The following is a 21,527-nucleotide window of genomic DNA, read 5'->3' as shown; positions in this document are numbered from 1 at the left end:
CATTACAGTAAAACAGCATACAAAGAGTTCTAAACTGTTTCACAGAAACTTCATTGTAAGAAGTCAATAAAGTGGGAAATTAGAACAATCAGTTCTGACAAATATTAAGTATGTGAATTGAGAATACATCTCTTCTCAAAACTTTCATCTCATTAGTAATATGAATATTTAAAAAAAGAATGTTTTAACACAAGAAGCAAAGTTAACAAAAGATCCCTTAATATTAAAGTAATAAAAATCTAAGCTTCCCATGAACCTCACATAGCTATTCAAATAAAAATGAGAATATATGAAAAAACTCTTTGAAAACTATAAAAGATAGAATTCATTCTGTTCATCATCACTGACTTACTTCTTTGAATCTCTTCTACAATGAAAGGATCAAATCTAATTTTGTCAATACTTTCATCCAAACAATATGTTTTATAAATCTTCTGCAACTCTTCATGAAGAGACAGCATTTCATCATTTGATAACTCGGGTCGCAAAATTCTATCATTAAATTCCTCTAACAAATAAGAGATAGAAAGAAGGAAAAATAAATTATTTTAATATAAAACTATTCATGATAATTTGATATTCCTATTCAAACTGTGGCCAATGTTAAAAGTAATCTAATTCATTATTTTAATTATAAATCTATTCATCACTTTAAGCTTTTTTAAATGTTAGAGATAAAATATTTATATGAAGAGAAACAACCATATTTTTAAAATTTAATATAAAATATGTAAATACAAGAATAGCAGCACAAACTATGAAAATTTAGACTATTCAGCACATTTCTAAAATTTCCTTTAAAGAACAGAGTGTATAAATTTTTATACCAAATGTCTTTTAATATTTTAAAATCTGATTCACTAACAATGAAAAATGTATTTTTAAGTTGCAATCAATGTTTTTAAACAATATTTCCCTCCATCAAGGGTGCTGCAGATTGGGGGCAGAGCTAAGTCTGAAAAAATAATTTTTTCCAAAGGAGAATGACACTACCATTAGGATAGAGAAAGTACTGACTGCTCTTTTCTTTTTTTATTATTCCAAGAGGTGTTAACAAAGAGTTTGCCCCTTAAATCTTAATTATTCAAGAATATACAAAGAGGGACAGGGAGTACTTAAAAAATTAGAACAAAGTGGATAAAACCTGTGGGACAACAATATACAATCATCATTCCCTTATGACTTAACATATATAACCAATTAGTTCTAAAAGGAAAATAATATGAAAATGGGACAGAATATTTGAAGGGATAATAAACAGCCATAGATTTTCAAAATTGATGAAGAACATCAACTCAAATATTCAGGAATATGGGAAAATCCAAGTACAATAAATTTTTAAAACTATATTATAATCAAATTGATGAAAACTAAAAAAGAAAATCATAAAAATGATCAGGAAGAAACATATTATATACAGAGGAAAAAATCATAAGATTAGAAGCTAATTTCTAATTAGAAACAGGCATTGTCCAGAAGACACTAGAAAATGGAGTACAGTGCTGAATTGGGGGGAAAAAAATTGTCAACCTAGAATTTTATGTTCAGTGAAAATACCTTTTAAAAATTAAAAGAATAAACACTTGCTCACACAAAAGCTAAGAAAACATGCCTTCAGCAGGTTTATACAAAAAAATGTGAAAGGGGGCTTGGGATGTGGCTCAGTGATAGAGTGTTTGCCTTGCATGCCTGAAGACCTGGGTTTGATCCCCAGCACCACCAAAACAACAACAACAAAAAGAAATGTGAAAGGAATTTCTTTCAGAAGGGAAAGAGTAATAGAATACTGGTTCTGCAGAAAGTAATAAAGATCACCAGGAAGATAAATGAGCCAATAATTCTAATGACCTTGTAAAATGAATATATATGCATACGTGTATGAATGTTTGCAAATGTGTGTAGACACCTGTTGACTACTTAAAGAAATAACAACATATCTGGGGGTAAAAGTCTGTGCAAAATTAAAATACATAACAACAGAAGCATAACAGGGAGGATGGGGAAAATTTGAGGTACACTGAGGTTCTTACATTGTTCTCTACAGCAGTGAATTATTGTTAAAAGAAAACTGTGGTGTCAGATACCTACTCTCAGCAACCACTAAAAAAAAAAAAAAAAAAAAGAGGAGGAAGAGGAAGAAAAAACTGTACAGACTCAAAAAGTCAATAGAAGAGATAAGAGGTTTCCAAGATGGCGGACTAGAGGGTGGCTGCATTTCATGTTGCTCCAGGACTCAGGATTCAAAAAAGGAGATAGTGAGAGACTTGGGACCAACTCAAAGCCACCGGGTGAGTCTCTCCCGCTGGGGAGGCGTCCCGGATGGGGCAGTAGCCCCGGAACACAGGGAACTTTGTGAAGTAGAGTTGCTCGGCGAGACGCCCCTCTCCCCGCTGGGGCGGTAAACACGGACAACTGGGAACATCATAGAGGTGGCTGCTCAGCACAGCACTTGGACTCGGAGCAACCACTGGGGCTCCAGGCGGCTGCCTGAGGAGGAGCTGCGTGGCGAGCTGTTTAGACTCAGAACGACCGCTTCTGAACACCGGGGGGTTGCCCGGAGGAAGAGGAGGAACATGGCGGGTCGCTTGGTCTATGAGTGACTGCATCAGAGCTCCAGGTGGCTGCTCAGAGGAGGAGGCGAGTGGTGAGTTGTTTGGACTCAAAGCGACCGCTCCTGAACACCGGTGGCCTATCTGGAGGAGGAGCGCGGTGGGTAGCTTGGTCTCCGAGCGACGGCTCCTGAACCCCCCGGGGGGCTACACCGAGAAGGAGGAGGAACACGGCGGGTCACTTGGACTCGGAGTGACTGCCTAGGGCTACGGGCAGTTGGCGGGAGGAGGAAAGGAGAAGTGAGTTCCTTGGACTCCTAGTGACTGTGTCGGAACACTGGGCAGCTGTCCGGAGGAAGAGGCGTGTGGCGGGTCTCTGGAACTCAGAGATATTGTACAGCGGGGCTCCAGGTGGCGGCTCAGAGGAAGGGCCCCATAGCCAGGCAATTAGGTGCAAAGCAGGGTCCCAGGCCCTAGGCAGCTTCTTGGTGGAAGAGTCGCACAGAGACACACAAAGGGGTGGAGCAAAGGTTCCAGGACTGCGGGCAGATTATCTGAGGAGAGGCAGCCGGTGAGGCTCCCAGGCCCAGGAGGTAGGTCCGGGCCCCTGGGAATGTTGCAGAGGAAGACAGCCCAGCCCAGGCGGTAGCTGTAGATTGAGGGGAACCTTTAGGAGGGGAACTGACCAGCGAGACCTCCCCACCGGGTGGGTCTTCCCTGCCGGGTGAGGTTTTCCCACAAGGACGGTAAAACCACAGACACAGGACCAAACAGGCCTTGCCTCAGCCCGCAGCCTAGTTCCCCTTTGGATGACCACTGGTCAACAAGTGGAGGCACCTCTGTCCACTATCAGAGAATATACCCCACCTGAGGGTCACCACCCCTAGAGAGGTAGCTTCCTTGTGGAGCACCACATTATCAACTTCCTCCAAGACTTCAGGCTACTGAAGGATAAGAGGGGATATACTAGCAATCTTCAGGGACATTATAAGTCAATAGAGGATATCTGCAATATCTTAATGATCCACTGATAGTTGAACATTATGCGAAAACAAGGGAAGAAAATGCCCCAAACAAATCTAGATGTTACATCAATAAAATCCAACGACACCATGGTAGAAGAAATGACAGAAAGGGAGTTAAGAATGTACAAAATTAAAATGATCAGGGAAGCAAACGATGAGATGAAAGAGCAAATGCAGGCATTGAATGATCGCACAAATTGACAGTTAAAAGAGCAAATACAGGAAGCAAAAGATCATTTCAATAAAGAGTTAGAGATATTGAAAAAAATCAAACAGAAATCCTTGAAATGAAGGAAACAATAAACCAAATTAAGAATTCCATAGAGAGCACAACCAATAGGATAGAACACCTGGAAGACAGAACCTCAGATATTGAAGACAAAATATTTAACCTTGAAAACAAAGTTGAACAAACAGAGAAGATGGTAAGAAATCATGAACAGAATCTCCAAGAACTATGGGATATGATGAAGAGGCCAAATTTGAGAATTATTGGGATTGAGGAAGGCTTAGAGAAACAAACCAAAGGAATGAACAATCTATTCAATGAAATAGTATCAGAAAATTTCCCAAATCTGAAGAATGAAATGGAAAATCAAGTTCAAGAGGCTTATAGGACTCCAAATACACAAAATTACAACACACCCACACCAAGGCACATTATAATGAAAATACCTAACATACAAAATAAAGACAAAATTTTAAAGGCTGTGAGAGAAAAGAACCAAATTACATTCAGGGGGAAACCAATACGGATATCAGCAGATTTTTCAATCCAGACCTTAAAAGCTAGAAAGGCCTGGAATAACATTTTTCAAGCCCTAAAAGAAAATGGATGCCAACCAAGAATCTTACACCCAGCAAAACTTACCTTCAGATTTGAAGACGAAATAAAATCCTTCCATGATAAACAAAAGCTAAAAGAATTTACAAAAAGAAAGCCAGCATTACAGAACATTCTCAGCAAAATATTCCATGAGGAAGAGATAAACAACAAAGAAGCATATCAGCAAAGGGAGGAATTATCCTAAAGGAACTGTCAAATAAAGGAGGAACCAAGTTGTGTCGAAAAAATAAATAAATAAAATTTAAAAAATGAATCGAATGACCAGGAATACAAATCATATCTCAATAATAACCCTGAATGTTAATGGCCTGAATTCATCAATCAAAAGACATAGACTGGCAGATTGGATTAAAAAGAAAGATCCAACAATATGTTGCCTGCAAGAGACTCACCTCATAGAAAGAGATACCCATAGACTAAAGGTGAAAGGATGGGGAAAAACATACCATGCACATGGACTCAGCAAAAAAGCTAGAGTATCCATCCTCATTTCAGATAATGTGGACTTCAAGCCAAAGTTAGTCAGAAGGGATAAAGAAGGACATTTCATACTGCTTAAGGGAAGCATAAATCAGCAAGATATAACAATCATAAACATCTATGCCCCAAACAGTGGCTCATCCATGTATGTCAAACAAATCCTTCTCAATTTTAGAAACCAAACAGACCATAACACAATAATACTAGGTGATTTTAACACGCCTCTCTCACCACTGGACAGATCTTCCCAACAAAAATTGAACAAAGAAATCATAGATCTCAGTAACACAATCAATAATTTAGACTTAACAGACATTTATAGAATATACCATCCAACCAAGAGTGAATACACTTTCTTCTCAGCAGCACATGGATCCTTCTCTAAAATAGACCATATATTATGCCACAAAGCTAATGTTAGCAAATACAAGAAGATAGAGACACTACCTTGTATTCTATCAGATCATAATGGATTGAAGTTAGAAATAAATGAAAGAGTAAAAAACAGAAATTACTCCAACACCTGGAGATTAAACAATATGCTATTATATGATGAATGGATAACAGAAGATATTAGGAAGGAAATTAAAAAATTCTTAGAGGTAAATGAGAACAAAGAAACATCATATCAAAATCTCTGGGACACTATGAAAGCAGTACTTAGAGGAAAATTTATTTCATGGAGCGCATTTAATCAAAGAAGTAAAACTCAACAAATAAACGACCTAACACTACAGCTCAAAGCCCTAGAAAAAGAAGAACAGACCAACACCAAAAGTAGTAGAAGACAGGAAATAGTTAAACTCAGAGCTGAAATCAACGAAATTGAAACAAAAGAAACAATACAAAAAATTGACAAAATAAATAGTTGGTTCTTCGAAAAAATAAACAAAATTGATAAACCTTTAGCCACACTAACAAAGAGAAGACAAGAGAAAACCCAAATCACTAAAATTCGGAATGAACAAGGAAATATCACAACAGACACGACTGAAATATAAAACAAAATTAGAAGCTATTTTGAAAATCTATACTCCAACAAAATAGAAAATTTCGAAGACATCAACAGGTTTCTAGAGACATATGAATTGCCTAAACTAAACGAGGAGGACATACACAATTTAAATAGACCAATTTCAAGTAATGAAATAGAAGAAGTCATCAAAAGCCTACCAACAAAGAAAAGTCCAGGACCTGATGGGTTCTCAGCCGAGTTCTACAAAACCTTTAAAGAAGAGCTCATTCCAATACTTCTCAAAGTATTCCATAAAACAGAAGAGGAGGGAACCCTCCCAAACTCATTCTATGAAGCCAATATTACCCTGATACCTAAACCAGACAGAGACACATCGAGGAAAGAAAATTTTAGACCAATATCCTTAATGAACATCGACGCAAAAATTCTCAACAAAATTTTAGCAAATCGCATACAAAAACATATTAAAAAGACAGTGCACCATGATCAAGTGGGTTTCATCCCAGGGATGCAAGGTTGGTTCAACATCAGGAAATCAATAAATGTCATTCACCATATCAACAGACTTAAAGTCAAGAATCACATGATTATTTCAATAGATGCAGAAAAAGCATTTGATAAAATACAGCACCCCTTCATGCTCAAAACACTAGAAAAAATAGGGATAGTGGGAACATTCCTTAACATTGTAAAGGCCATCTATGCTAAGCCCATGGCTAATATTATTCTAAATGGTGAAAAACTGAATGCATTCCCCCTAAAAACTGGAACAAAGCAGGGATGCCCTCTTTCACCATTTCTATTCAATATCGTCCTTGAAACTCTAGCCAGAGCAATTAGACAGACCAAAGAAATTAAAGGGATACGAACAGGAAAAGAAGAACTCAAACTATCCCTATTTACTGATGATATGATTATATACTTAGAGGAACCAGGAAATTCCACCAGAAAACTTTTAGATCTCATAAGTGAATTCAGTAAAGTAGCAGGATATAAGATCAATGCACATAAATCTAAGGCATTTTTATACATAAGTGATGAACCTTCAGAAAGAGAAATTAGGAAAACTACCCCATTCACAATAGCATCGAAAAAAATAAAATACATGGGAATCAATCTCACAAAAGAGGTGAAAGACCTCTACCATGAGAACTACAGAACACTAAAGAAAGAAATTAAAGAAAACCTTAGAAGATGGAAATCTCCCATGTTCTTGGATAGGAAGAATTAATATTGTCAAAATGGCCATACTACCAAAAGTGCTCTACAGATTCAATGCAATTCCAATTAAAATCCCAATGATGTACCTCACAGAAATAAAGCAAGCAATTATGAAATTCATCTGGAAGAATAAAAAACCCAGAATAGCTAAAGCAATCCTTGGTAGAAAGAGTGAAGCAGGGGGGATCGCAATACCAGATCTTCAACTCTACTACAAAGCAATAGTAACAAAAACGGCATGGTATTGTTACCAAAATAGAAAGGTGGATCAATGGTACAGAATAGAGGACACGGACACAAACCCAAATAAATACAATTTTCTCATACTAGACAAAGGGGTCAAAAATATGCAATGGAGAAAAGATAGCCTCTTCAAAAAATGGTTATGGGAGAATTGGAAATCCATACGCAACAGAATGAAACTAAACCCATATCTCTCACCATGCATGAAACTAAACTCAAAATGGTTAAGGACCTCGGAATCAGACCAGAGACCTTGCATCTTATAGAAGAAAAAGTAGGTCCAGAGCTTCAACATGTCGGCTTAGGACCAGACTTCTTCAACAGGACTCCCATAGCACAAGAAATAAAAGCAAGAATCAATAATTGGGATAGATTCAAACTAAAAAGCTTTCTCTCAGCAAAGGAAACTATCAGCAATGCGAAGAAAGAGCCTACAGAGTGGGAGAAAATCTTTGCCAATCATACTTCAGATAGAGCACTAATCTCCACAATCTATAAAGAACTCAAAAAACTCTACACCAAGAATGCAAATAATCCAATCGACAAATGGGCTAAGGAAATGAATAGACATTTCACAGAAGAAGATCGACAAGCAATCAACAAACATATGGAAAAATGTTCAACATCTCTAGTAATAAGAGAAATGCAAATCAAAACCACCCTAAGATTCCATCTCACCCCAATTAGAATGGCGATTATCAAGAATACAAGCAACAACAGGTGTTGGCGAGGATGTGGGGAGAAAGGTACACTCATCCATTGCTGGTGGGGCTGCAAATTAGTGCAGCCACTCTGGAAAGCAGTGTGGAGATTCCTTAGAAAACTTGGAATGGAACCACCATTTGACCCAGCTATCCCACTCCTTGGCCTATACCCAAAGGACTTAAAATCAGCATACTACAGAGATATAGCCACATCAATGTTCATAGCTGCTCAGTTCCCAATAGCCAGATTGTGGAACCAATCTAGATGTCCTTCAATTGATGAATGGATAAAGAAACTGTGGTATATAGATACAATGGAATATTACTCAGCCAGAAAGAATGATAAATTTATGGCATTTGCAGGCAAATGGATGAAATTGGAGAATATCATGCTAAGTGAGATAAGCCAATCTCAAAAACCAAAGGACGAATGATATCACTAATAAGTGGATGATGCCACATAATGGGGGTGGGGGGGTTAGTGTTAGGGTTAGAGTTAGGGTTAGGGAGGGGGGCAAGAATGGAGAAAGGAAGGACTATATAGAGGGAAAAGAGGGGTGGGAGGGGTGGGGGGGGAAGGGAAAAAATAACAGAATGACATTACCCTATGTAAATTTATGATTACACAAATGGTATGCCTTTACGCCATGTACAAACAGAGAAACAACATGTATCCCATTTGTTTAGAATTTTAAAAAATGAAAAAAAAAAAATAGAAGCGATAAAGCAGAATATCAGAAGGTACTCAAGTAAGTCAAAGAAAGGTAAGAGAAAAAGAACAGCAAAGAATATGTAGGACAAATGCAAAACAAATACCAATACAGAGCCTAACCATAAACATAAAATATAGTATATGTAATGTTCTGCACATAACAATTACAAAGTGAAGATGAAAGTAGATTTTTAAAAAGAAAATATGTGCTGTTTATAAGAAATACATTAAATGCTTTGTCAGGAAGATGGTGTGGCTATATTAATACTACGTAAAACAGACTTCAAGACAGAGAATTAACCAGAAATAAAGAACATTTTATATTGATAAAATGACAAACTCATAAAAAAGACGTAATAGTTTTAAAGTGTCTGCACTAAATAAAGTGCAAAGTATATGAACAAAATTTTAAAAAACCAAATGGAGAGTGGATCCATTAAAAAATCAGTAAGGATATATACTATCTGAACAGCCTTATTAATGTGACCCAACTGTTACTTTTAGAACACTACCCAACACAACAGAACATTCACATGGAACATTCATTTTGACCACCTATATGGATGGGTCATAAAACACATTTCAATAAATTTCAATGGGCTAAAATAATTCAGAATATGTTGTGTGATCAGAAAAGTATCAGATCAGAAAGCAACCACAATAAGATCTCTCATTTTTAAAAATCTCCAAATGTAGAAAATGTAGCCTCTTCAACAAATGGTGCTGGCAAAACTGGAAATCCATATGCAATAAAATGAAACTAAACCCCTATCTCTCACCCTGTACAAAACTCAACTCAAAATGGATCAAGGATCTAGGAATTAGACCTGAGACACTTCACCAAATAGAAGAAAAACTAGGCCCAAAACTCCATCACGTTGGCTTAGGACCAGACTTCCTTAACAAGACCCCTATAATGCAAGAAATAAAAGCAACAATCAATAAATGGGATAGATTCAAACTAAAAAGTTTTTTCTCAGCATAGGAAACAATCAATAATGTGAAAAGAGAGCCTACAGAATGGGAAAAAATCTTTTCCACACACACTTCAGACAGAGCCCTCATCTCCAAAGTTTATAAAGAACTTAAAAAACTTTACACCCAAAATACAAAGAACCCAATCAATAAATGGGCTAAGGAAATGGGCAGACACTTCACAGAAGAAGATATACAGGTGATCAACAAATATATGAAAAAGTGCTCATCATCCCTAGTAATTAGAGAAATGCAAATGAAAACAACTCCAAGATTTCATCTAACTCCAATTAGAATGGCTATTATCAAGAACACAAACAAGAACACAAACAATGTTGGCATGAATGTGGGGGAAAAGGCACACTCATACATTGCTGGTGGAGCTGCAAATTGGTGCAGCTACTCAGCAAAGTACTATGGAGATTCCTCAGAAAGCTTGGAATGGACCCACCATTTGACCCAGCTATCCCACTCCTCCGTTTATACCCAAAGGATTTAAAATCAGTATACTACAGTGATGCAGCCACATCGATGTTCATAGCAGCTCAATTCACGATAGCTTGATTGTGGAACCAACCTAGATGCCCTTCGACTGATGAATGGATAAACAAACTGTGGTATATATACACAATGGAATATTACTCGGCCATTAAGAAGAATAAAATTATGGCATTTGCTGGTAAATGGATGAAATTGGAAAATATCATGCTAAGTGAAATAGGCCAAGCCCAAAAAACCAAAGGCCAAATGTTTTCTCTGATAAGTGCATGCCAATATATAATGGGGGGGGGGGGAATGAAGAAGTCTAGATGGTGTAGGGGAAAAAGGGGTGGGAGGGGTGGAGATGGAAAAACAGTAGAATGAAACAGACAGTATTACCCTATGTATATGTAGGATTACATGAATGGTGTGAATCTACATTGTGTACAACCATAGAAATGAAAAGTTGTACCCCATTTGTGTACAATGAATCAAAATGCAGTCTAAAAATAAAAAAGATTTTCATAAGAATAAATAAATTTTAAAAAGTAAAAAAAAAAAGAATCTCCAAATGTTTATAAATTTTTGGGGGGAGGGGTACTGGGGGTTGAACCCTGGGCCTTGTGCTTGCAAGGCAAGCACTCTATCAACTGAGATACATCCCCAGCCAAATATTTATAAATTTAACACTATAATTCAAAATAATCAAAGGGTCAAACAATTTAGCACAAGGAACATTTTTGGATATTTCAAACTTAGCAACAATAAAAAATGCATAAAAATTTTTGAATTCAGTTTTAGCAGTCCACAGGACATTCATAAATTTAAATACCTATATGCAAAAGAAGAAAAATGTACAGATTAATTATCTTTGCTCTCACCTTAAGAAACTATAAAAAAATGAAAAATAAAACTCTGAAGCAAGTAGCAAAAGCAGAAAATCAGTAAGTCAAAAACATTAGTAAGGCAGGTCTTGAAGATGGGAGAAAAGAGGAGGTCACTTTCCTGCCTACTCTGTGGCATAAAACCAAGAAAGCAGATAGGCAGCTTCTTAGTAAGGTGCACGAAAAAGATTTAAAAGTTTACTGGGAATTAATAATGGACATTCAGAGCATATTGGGGACTCAGGAGGTTGGACATAATAAAATAAGGAAGAACTTTGCTGTGCCAAACCTCCAATGCCAGCCTGACTAGTGCCCCACAAGTAAAGAGGAGGGATAAAGAAATTAAAGGAACTGGCATTTTTAGGAGACCTGTGGCATGTCTGAGATCAAAGACACTACCAGGCTATGTGAAAGGCATGCTTCACAATATTCTTATGAGAGAATGAAGCCGTATCTCTCCCAGCAGCCTGAGGAGGACAAAGGAAGGACCCATTCTGCAGCCACGCTGAGGGGACCCGCCACTGTGGGAGCTGATTCCTGGCAAACCTGAGCTGAGCCTAAAATACAGGCCTGGTAAACCCACAACACATGATATAGAGCATGCCTAAGTGACCAGGAGAAAAATCAGACATGGAGAGGGGTTTATACAGGCGAACACAATCCAGGAAACCCACCTGGTTCCCTTCTCCCCCTTGAGTTCAGTGGCTCACTGAACCTACTGTGAGGGATGCAGCCAGCTGAAAATTCAAAAGGGCTGAGAGCAGGAGTGACAGAGTTTGGAGACTGAAAGAGAGGGACCAGGAAATACAGGATCCATGGGAGATGGAGGGAACCAAAGACTGGTTCCTCTATGGCACCAGTGGAACCCAGGTGAGACTCCTAGGGTATAGTCTCCCAGTGTGGATCAGCAACTGCTGGGCCCTGGAGGTGCACTGATTTAAAATCTTCAGAACAACTGCATTCAGTGAAGAACCTGGACCCTACCTAGGCCTAAATCCTGCCTCCAGGAGCTCCTTCTACACTATCTCCTCTCACAGAATACTCCAGGAATACCACTGTGAAGGTGGAGTAGACATTACACTCCAACCAACTCTACCTAACACTGCTGAGAAGGGAAGCCAGGAATTTTCTGAACTTCAACAAAAACAATTCTTTGAATTATTCATGGAGAACTTTTTGTTTTCTCTGTTTAAATGTGAGCTGAATGTTTAATGGAAACTTATAGGTATACATATTTGCCTCTTTTATCTCATTTTTAGCATTTTTTGAAGGCAGTTATTATTCATGGCTCAGTCTTTTGAGGTCTAGGATGTTTGATTAGCATATTTCAGTTTTGTTTTGTATTGTATTTTCTCTCACTTATGTTTCCTTTGATTCTTTCTCTCTTTTCCTCTACTAACAGTCAAACTCTATTGTCCTCTCTTTCACTCATTAATTTTTTCCATTTTCTCTCCTCCTCCTTCATAATTATCACATCCTACATCTCTTCTGTTCTCTCCCTATTCATTGTACACCCTTTTGCAAACTTACTATTTTTAGTGTACTGATCACATCATTTCTGTTTATTGTGACAATTAACACTGTACATGTCACAGCAGGAATTATTTGCTTTAACACTGTATACTGTTTGCACTGGTTGTGGTTATTATTTGTCTGGCCCTAAACTATGAAGTATTGGAAAACTTCAGGGACACTATAAATCCACAGGGTACAAACTCTACTGCGTCAGATCCACACTGCTAGATGGGTAGACACACAAACAACATGAAAAAGCAAAGGAACAAACCACACCAAACAAACCAAAAATACTTCAATAATAGAATCCATCGACACCACATTAGAAAAAATGTCAGAGGATGAAGTTCAAAAAGTTCATAGTTAGACTGATCTGAAGGGTAAAAGATGATATAAGTAGTGAAATTAGTTGTACTAAATGTTTCCTAAAATGACTAGCTGTATGAAATGTATGGATCTTAAGGAGTTTTAATTTTTGACATTTCACTCATGGGTAAACAATGGCATTCTCAATATCCACATATTTTATCCCTAACAGTAATGGATTTTTCCTATTTAATGACCAGTGGAATTTCCTTTTACATAAACTACCAGTTTATACCCTTTGTCTATTTTTGGATTACCTTGTTAGTCTCCTATCCTTTTGCAGGAATTCCTTTTAGAATTTTGAATATTAATCTTTTTTGTACCATATATCATCTCCCATACCGTTGCTTGCTTTTTCACTTATTCAGATTCTTCTGTCATAAAAGTTTTAAACTTTGCTACATTTACCTAGAAATTTTTGATAGGTCAAACCTATCTATATTATCCTTTGTGATTTCTAACCATGGCATATATAAGACTTTGAACTATTGTCTACCCCACAAAAAAGGTTAATAATTTACTCCCAATGGAAATGTATGATTTTATCAGTTTCCCCAGTATTTTTGTGATAGGTACTTATGAATCTGAAAAAGTTGTGCTTTACATTCTCTGTTCATTAGTAAGGCTGACATTCTTCATAGATATTTCTATTTCTTCTAGTGAATAGTTTCTTCATATAAAATATCTCAAAATTTAAAAAAGTAGTGAAATTAGAAAGAAAATACAGGAAGTAAAAGATCGCTTCAATACAGAGATAGATATTCTGAAAAAAAAATCAAGTGGAAGACCTCGAAATGAAGGAATCAATAAACCAAATTAAAAATTCAATGGAAAGCATCACCAGCAGACTAAACCACATATAATAACATATTAAAAAGATAGTGCGGGCAGGGGCTGTGGTTCAGAGGTAGAGCGCTTGCCTGGCATTCGTGAGGCACTGGGTTTGATTCTCAGCACCACATATGAATAAATGAATAAAATAAAGGTCTGTCAACATCTAGAAAAATTAAAAAAAAAAAAAGATAGTGCACCATGATAAAGTGGTGCTCATCTCAGGAATGCAAGATTAGTTCAACATAAGAAAATCAATAAAAGTAATTCAACGGACTTAAAAATAAAAATCACATGATCATCTCAATAAATGGAGAAAAAGCATTTAACCAAATACAGCATTCATTCATGTTCAAAACACTAGAAAAATTAGGGACAAGAGGAACAAACCTCAACATTGTAAAAGCTATCTATGCTAAGCCCAAGGCTAACATCATTCTAAATGGAGAAAAATTTAAAGCATCCCCTCTAAAAACTGGAAAAAGACATGGATGCCTTTCTTCACCACTTTTATTCAACACTGTCCTTGCAACTCTAGCCACAGCAAATAGGCAAAAGAAAGAAATTTAAGGGATAAGGATAGGAAAAGAAAAGCTCAAACTATCCCTGTTTGCCAACATCATTCTATATTTAGAAGAACCCAAAATCTCCACCAGAAAACTTCTAGAACTTAAAAATGAATTCAGCAAAGTAGCAGGGTATAAAATTAATACCCACAAATTAATCGCATTCCTATACACCAATGATAAATCATCTGAAAAAGAAAATAGGAAAACTATCCCATTCACAATAGCCTCGAAAAAAATAAAATATTTGGGAATCAATCTAACAAAAGAGGTGAAAGACCTGTCCAAAGAAAACTACAGAACACTAAAGAAAGAAATTGAAGACTTTAGAAGATGGAAAAATCTCCCATCTTCATGGATAGGCAGAATTAATATTGTCCAAATGGCCATACTATCAAAAGTGCTATACAGATTTACTGCCATTCCTATTAAAATTCCAATGATGTTCTTCATAGAAACAGAAAAAGCAGTCATGAAATTCACTTTGAAGAATAAGAGGCCCAGAACTGCCAAGCAACCCTTAGTGCAAAAACTAAAGCAAGTAGCATCACAATACTAGACCTTAAATTATACTACAGAGCTACAGTAACAAAAATAGCATTGTCTTCCTACCAAAACAGACATAAAGACTAATGAAACAGAAGACACAGAGATAAACCCACCTACATACAATTACCTCGTACTAAACAAAGGCACCATAAACATACATTGGAGAAAAGATAGCCTCTTCAACAAATGGTGCTGGGAAAACTGGAAATCCATATGTAGCAGAATGAAATTTAACCCCTATCTCTCACCCTGCACAAAATTCAACTCAAAGTGGATCAAGGAGCTAGGCATTAGACCAGAGACCCTGTGCCTACAAGAAGAAAATGTAGGCCCAACACTCCATCATGTCAGCTTAGGAAATGACTTCCTCAGCAAGACTCCTAAAACACAGGAAGTAAAATAAAGAATGTGAATTTAGCTATATCACAGAATACAAAGTCAAGATACAAACAATTCAATTTCTGAATATGCACAACAATTTGAAAAATCATTTCAAATACTATATAAAAATATATCCCAAACCATAAAAATCTAACACTAAAAACTACAAAACATTGTGGAGAGAAATTAAATAAGGCTGAAATTAATAGGAAAATACAACATGTTCATGTATAGCTAAACGTCACTACTAAGTATTGCTGAAATGTCATTACTTCAAGTTGATCTAAACATTCAACGCAATCCCATTAAAAAAAAATCCAAACAGACTGTGTCTGTGTGTAGGGTGGGGTAGGGTAATTTTATACCAATATTTATATAGAAATGCAAAGAATTTAGGATAATCAAAACAATCTTGAAAAAGAATAAAGTAGAAAGTCTCCAAGACTTGATCAAAGCCAAATAAATTAAGACTCATCTTGGGAAAAGAACAGACAAAAGTAACAACAGAAAAGAACAGAATTTAGAAACAGATGTACACATATGTGGTCAAATTATTTGAAAAAAAAGTCAAAGAAATTAAAGATGGAGAAGAAATGCCTCTTAATAAACTGGGTACTAGAAAAACAACATCAATATGATGGGAAAAAATGAACCTCAACCTCTACCTAATTCCAACACAAAAATTATTGCAAGATAGATCATAGATCTATATTTAAGATCTAAAACTATATTATATTAGAGAAAAAACACAGGAGAATATTATCTCAACTTAGGGTAGGCAAAGAGTTCTTATGGAAGTCAGAGAAAGCATTAATCATAAATTAAAAATTGATATACTGAATTTCATCAAAATTAAAAAGTTGTATTCATCAAATGATACTGAAATGATATGCCAATCTAGAAGAAAATATTCATAATACATATAGCTGACAAAAGACTTGAATCCAGAAATATATAAGGAACTTCTATAATTTAATGACATAAAGATAAGAATTCAAAAGGCAAAAGATTTTAGTACTTTCACAGGAAGACTGTCAGATGACTAATAAGCATATTATAGCATGTAATATAGATATTCGGAGAAGCACAAATTAAAACCACAAGATACCACCATACATTCAATAAAATGGATAAAATTTAAAAGTTAAACACCACCAAATTTTGGTAAACATGTGAAGCAACCAGTACTCTCATACACAGCAGGAGAGTAAAATAGCACAAAAACCTTCAGTTTCTTATAAAGTTAAATATACATCTACTATATAACCCTGTAATTTTACATCTAGTTGTTAAATATATGCGCACAAAAAGTTTTCTACCAGAATTTTCATAGCCTCTTTATTCAAAATAGCCCAAAAGTAGAAGCAATATAGATATCCATCTACAAGGAGAATTAGATAAAGAAGTTGTAGCATATTCATACAATGGAATACAGAAAAAATAAAAAGAGTAAACTACTAATCTACAAAAGAAGAAGGATGAGTCATAAAAGAAACATTATCCTGAATGGATGAAGCCAGGTACAACAGTACAGATTGTGTGACTTCATTTATATGAGGAAATTGTAAGGCAAAAGTAATTTGTAGCAAGACAAAGGAGACCGTGATTATTTTGGCAGGAATAGAAGCAGGGATGAATCTCTTGGGAAGAAACCTAAAGGAACTTTTAGGATGATGGAAATGTTTTATATCTTGATAAAGATGTAGGTTACATGGATGAATACATTTTTAAAAGTGACCAAACTATGTTTCACTTGTGTGAATTATTCCTCAATTTTTTAAAAGTTATATTTTAAAAAGAAATTAAATGCATTAAAAGAAATCTTTTCATAGAAAGTTCATAAAGTTTCTCATGGATCCAATAATCCATGATGTTACATAGTCTATAATCAAAACAAAATATTTTAAATTTGATTATTTAAACACATTTCTTAGCAGAATCTGGGACAAAGTAGTATTGATTTGGACCATTAATGGGGTTTTTTAACATTTTATCATTTAAACTGAATTTTTAATAGTTTTTTTTCAGACACTAGGATTTGAATGGAATCAATGATAGATTACGTCCCAATCCAAAACTTGAGAGGAATTTACAACTGCTCTTAGAATATCCAGTAACTAAAATTTAGTACAATGATAGACGGCTATTACAATATCACATCTGATCTAAATATTCCAATATGTTAAAAAGTTTTAAAAAGACTAGCATAATATACAGGTACATCTTACCAACAGTCAGACAAAACTGCAACACATGCACTGCTCCTTCTTGTTTCAGAAAATTCATAAAACGAAATAAAAGATCTTGTTGCTCTCTGATTTGCTTCAATTCTAACTTCAGCACCTTGATACAATATGGGAGGAAGAGTAAATTAAAGCTATACAAAGTGTTCTAAAATTGGTTGTTATCAGATATAATGTTATTGCTCAAAATACTCACTGATGGTTTTTTATTTCTAGGTTCTGCAAATTTCTGCAAGAATGGAACCAAAGGAGAAGCTGGTTCAGTTGCTTTTTCAGGCTTTGAAGAAAGAGAATTAACTCAGTAAAGTTCACACTTGATTTGACATACATACAGAATCAAAATCTGGTGCAATCAGAGCAATTTTCTAATATGTTCAATACTCACTGGGCTGTCATCTATGAAGATTATAAGCAAATGATTCACAGTATCCTAATGAAAAATAATAAACACAGGTCAAAGTAATTCCATTACTATAAACTGCCCAGAATTCTCAGGACTTTAACATTATCTAATATTCTAGAAAAATAACAAAACAAATGGAGCAGTGGCTAAGTATCTACATTCATTTATTAAACAGGAACTTCTAAAAACTCCATAACGCAAGTTCTTAACCTTTATGAAAATGGGCAAAGAAAACCTAATTTTGGCATCTGAAATGTTTATAAATTATTCCTTCAAAATCCTGCTAGATCAAAGTGGAGTCATCCAAGTGTCCATCAATGGATAAATGGATAGGCAAAATGTGATACATACCCACAGTGGACTAGTCTTAGAGTGGACAAGTCTTAGAAATGAAGAAAATTCTAACACATGCTACAACATAAAAGAAGCTTGAGGATATTATGTTAAGTGAAATAAGACAACCACAAAAAGAAACACTGATTCCACTTATACCAGGTGCCTAGCTTAGTCAAATTCAAAGACAGAAAGAGTGGTGGTTGCCAGGGGCTGAGAGAAGGAATAAGGAATTATTGTTCCATGGATACAGTTTCAGTTTTAGAAGATGAAAAGTTCTAGAGATGGGTGATAGTAATGTTTGCATAAAAAAATGAATATATCTAATACCATCAAATTATATACATAAAAAATATTTAAGATAGTAAGTTTTACATTAAGTATATTTTACAACTGAAAGAATTTTTTAAAAAATTCTTACTGGATCTGCTAGGAAATCCAAAGAAGGAAGAAACACAGACCCAGATAGGATCTCTCTTATAAGTAAGGTCAAGGACCTGGAAAAAGAAATAGTTATAAACATTTAGTTATTTACAATTAGTTCTTATTTGCAAATGCGTACTACCTATCTAAAGATCTTGTTAAAATGCAGACTATAATTCAGTGGTCTGGGCTGGGCCCCAAGATTCTGCTTTTCCAACAAACTTCCAAATGATACTCATGCTACAGCTTCAGAAATGGACTTGGAGTTCTAACTTAATTAAAAGAGACTATTATTTCAGATAAAAAAAAATTCTCTAATATTAGGGATATTAGAAAATAGTCCTTCCATAGAAACACTTAAAATGTTTAATATATTTTAAATTAATGTTTAAGACCAAAATGCTTAATAGTATAATTAATTACTCTGTAATTATGATATTGAATTTCATTCTTTTTTGGGGGAGGGTAAGGTTTCACTCATTTGCTGAGACTGGCCTCATATCTGAAATCTTCCTGCCTCAGCCTCCCAAGTAACAAGGATTTAAGGCACACATCGGTGTATCCAGCTAAAGATATTTTCATTAAAATATTAAAAAAACAAAAATTTAAAACAAAATGCTTTTAAAAACAAGGTAAATATTTAAAGTACATCAGTAAAATAAGCCATGATTTCTCTTCTAAGAACTATTAGGGTAAAAGTAACCAGATAACTTAAGAACAATCTAAAGCTTCCGCTAGAACAGGGAGAATGGATTTGATGACCATTATGCATTATTCTGAGCTAGATGTCTTCAAACCCAACTTGTCTGTATAGTTTGTTCAAAATGTTTCCACCTATAAGATCATAATGAGCATGCCTTTAAAGAGGAACACCGAGGAAATAGAATATAATGATCGCAAATAAGAAAATTAGTTTTTATTTATCTTTGATTAATTTTCAAGAAAAAATTCTAAGCAACACCTAAGACATAATAAACTACTTATTTTAAGTGAAAAACTGTTGAAATATAGACTAATACCAAGATTTAGTGAACTTTTATATAATCAAGGATAGCAATATACAGATAGCTTGATATATAAATATGACTGTAATATTTTCTAGTCTATTTATACCTGCAGTCTGTTGCTTTAGGAGGCAAAATATAGGGAAAAAGTAATTCAGTAAGTTTCCTTAAATAATGTAATTCATCTCTTCGGCTTCTCAAAGCCACATGAAGCTCAGGACCATATTCTTCTAAAGCAGCTTGCTGTAAAAATTCTGTATTTTTTACTAAAAATAAAAATAAAAAATACATATTGAAACAAGTTAAGCAAATAACTTCAGCCATTTGACCTAATCAACCCTTTCCTAGACCTTGCTCTCTTTTCAATATTTATTCCATAGGGAAACTTTTCAGAAAATAAATATTGTTGGGCAAGGTGGCACAAAGTCAATAACCCGAGCAACTAGGGAGACTTAGGCAGGAGGATCGTAAGTTCGAGGTCAGCCTCAGCAACTCAACAAGCAGGACTCTACCTCAAAAATAAAAATAACCAAATAAATAAAGTAAAAAGGGCTGGGAATGTAGATCAGTGGTAAAACAACCCAGTACAGAAAAAAAAAAAAAAGAAAGAAAGAAAGGAAGAAAAGAAAGGAAGGAAGGAAATGAACATAAAAAGAAATTATTCTTTGTTGAAATTTTGCTTATTTTTGAACAAACTGATAATGGGCCCTTTTCCCCAGAGCAAACAAGAATTTAAACTCATAGTATCAAATTATGTAAAATAATAGCAAATTATTTTTTTAAGCAGAAAAGGCTACAGAACATGTGTTTTATCCTACACCAAGTTTTTGTTATCAAAGGGTAGATTGTGTTCAGCCTCTATAGAATATATTAAAAAACAGAATTACTCAAAATTTTATTGTACCTGCTTTTACACTGATTTCATCCAGATAACCTTTAGATTTGTCATAGAAATTGGCTTCCCTGGTGTTATGGTTTCGATGTGAGGTGTCCCCCAAAAGCTCACATGTGAGACAATGCAAGAAGGATCAGAGGAGAAATGATTGGGTTGTGATAGTCTTGACCTAATCGGTGAATTAATCCCCTGAGAGGGGTTAACTGAGTAGTAACTGAAGTGATTCATGCTATGGGGTATATATCTGTATCTGGCAAGAGGTGTGTGTGTCTCTCTCTCTGCTTCCCTATCAACATGTGAGCTACCTCCCTCTACCATGCTCTTCCACCATGATGTTCAGCCTCACTTTTAGCCCTGAGGAATGGAGCCAGCCTTCTATGGACCAAGACCTCTGAAACTGTGAGCCCCCAAATAAAATTTTCCTCTTCTATAGTAGTTCTGGTCAGGTCCTTTAGTCACAGTAGTGAAAAAGTTGACTAAAACACCTGGATAAATTCTAAATCTTTTGCCAAAATGTGAAATATAAGAGGTATAAAACTGTATAACATACAAGACCATGAACAGATAGACTTCTTTGTAAATATTAACTGATGATAAAAGTATGTTAACAGACATGTTTTTCTAAAGTCAAGACACTAAATCTGAAGTGGTGATACAGGCTGTAATCCCAGGTACTCAGAAAACTGAGGTAGGAGGTGAGACTCTGACTCAAAATGAAAAAATAAAAAGGGTTGGGAGTATAGTTCCGTGGTAGAGCACCAATGGGTTCAAAACCCTGTATCTTAAAAAAAAAAAAAACAAAAAAAAACAAAAAAAAAAAACTGCACTCTATCTGTATCTGAGGTACTTAAGCAAGACTGGCAAAGAACAGTTTCTAGAAGAAATACATTTTAAATTATTGGCCAAGCTTCCCCCTGACCCT

The 21,527-nt window shown here is 35.4% G+C and overlaps 1 protein-coding gene across 5 annotated transcripts in view; it reads right to left on the bottom strand.

Annotated features, from left to right (window-relative positions):
* Snx14 (sorting nexin 14) overlaps window positions 1-21,527 on the bottom strand; it is a 96,283-nt gene that overhangs the window by 43,407 nt on the left and 31,349 nt on the right. For all 5 annotated transcript variants that reach the window (XM_047557578.1, XM_047557580.1, XM_047557579.1 and 2 more), the window contains 6 exons: window positions 19,820-19,976; window positions 18,705-18,780; window positions 17,933-17,977; window positions 17,744-17,824; window positions 17,533-17,647; window positions 353-508 (listed from right to left, as the gene is read on the bottom strand). In XM_047557578.1, coding sequence (XP_047413534.1) covers window positions 353-508; window positions 17,533-17,647; window positions 17,744-17,824; window positions 17,933-17,977; window positions 18,705-18,780; window positions 19,820-19,976 — 630 coding nt within the window. The remainder of the gene's footprint in view (window positions 1-352; window positions 509-17,532; window positions 17,648-17,743; window positions 17,825-17,932; window positions 17,978-18,704; window positions 18,781-19,819; window positions 19,977-21,527) is intronic.

The sequence above is a fragment of the Sciurus carolinensis genome, chromosome 7 (assembly GCF_902686445.1).
Source record: "Sciurus carolinensis chromosome 7, mSciCar1.2, whole genome shotgun sequence".
Lineage (NCBI taxonomy): Eukaryota > Metazoa > Chordata > Mammalia > Rodentia > Sciuridae > Sciurus > Sciurus carolinensis.
The sequence above is the reverse complement of the archived record's forward strand: the minus strand, read 5'-3'. Positions and strand labels throughout refer to the sequence as shown.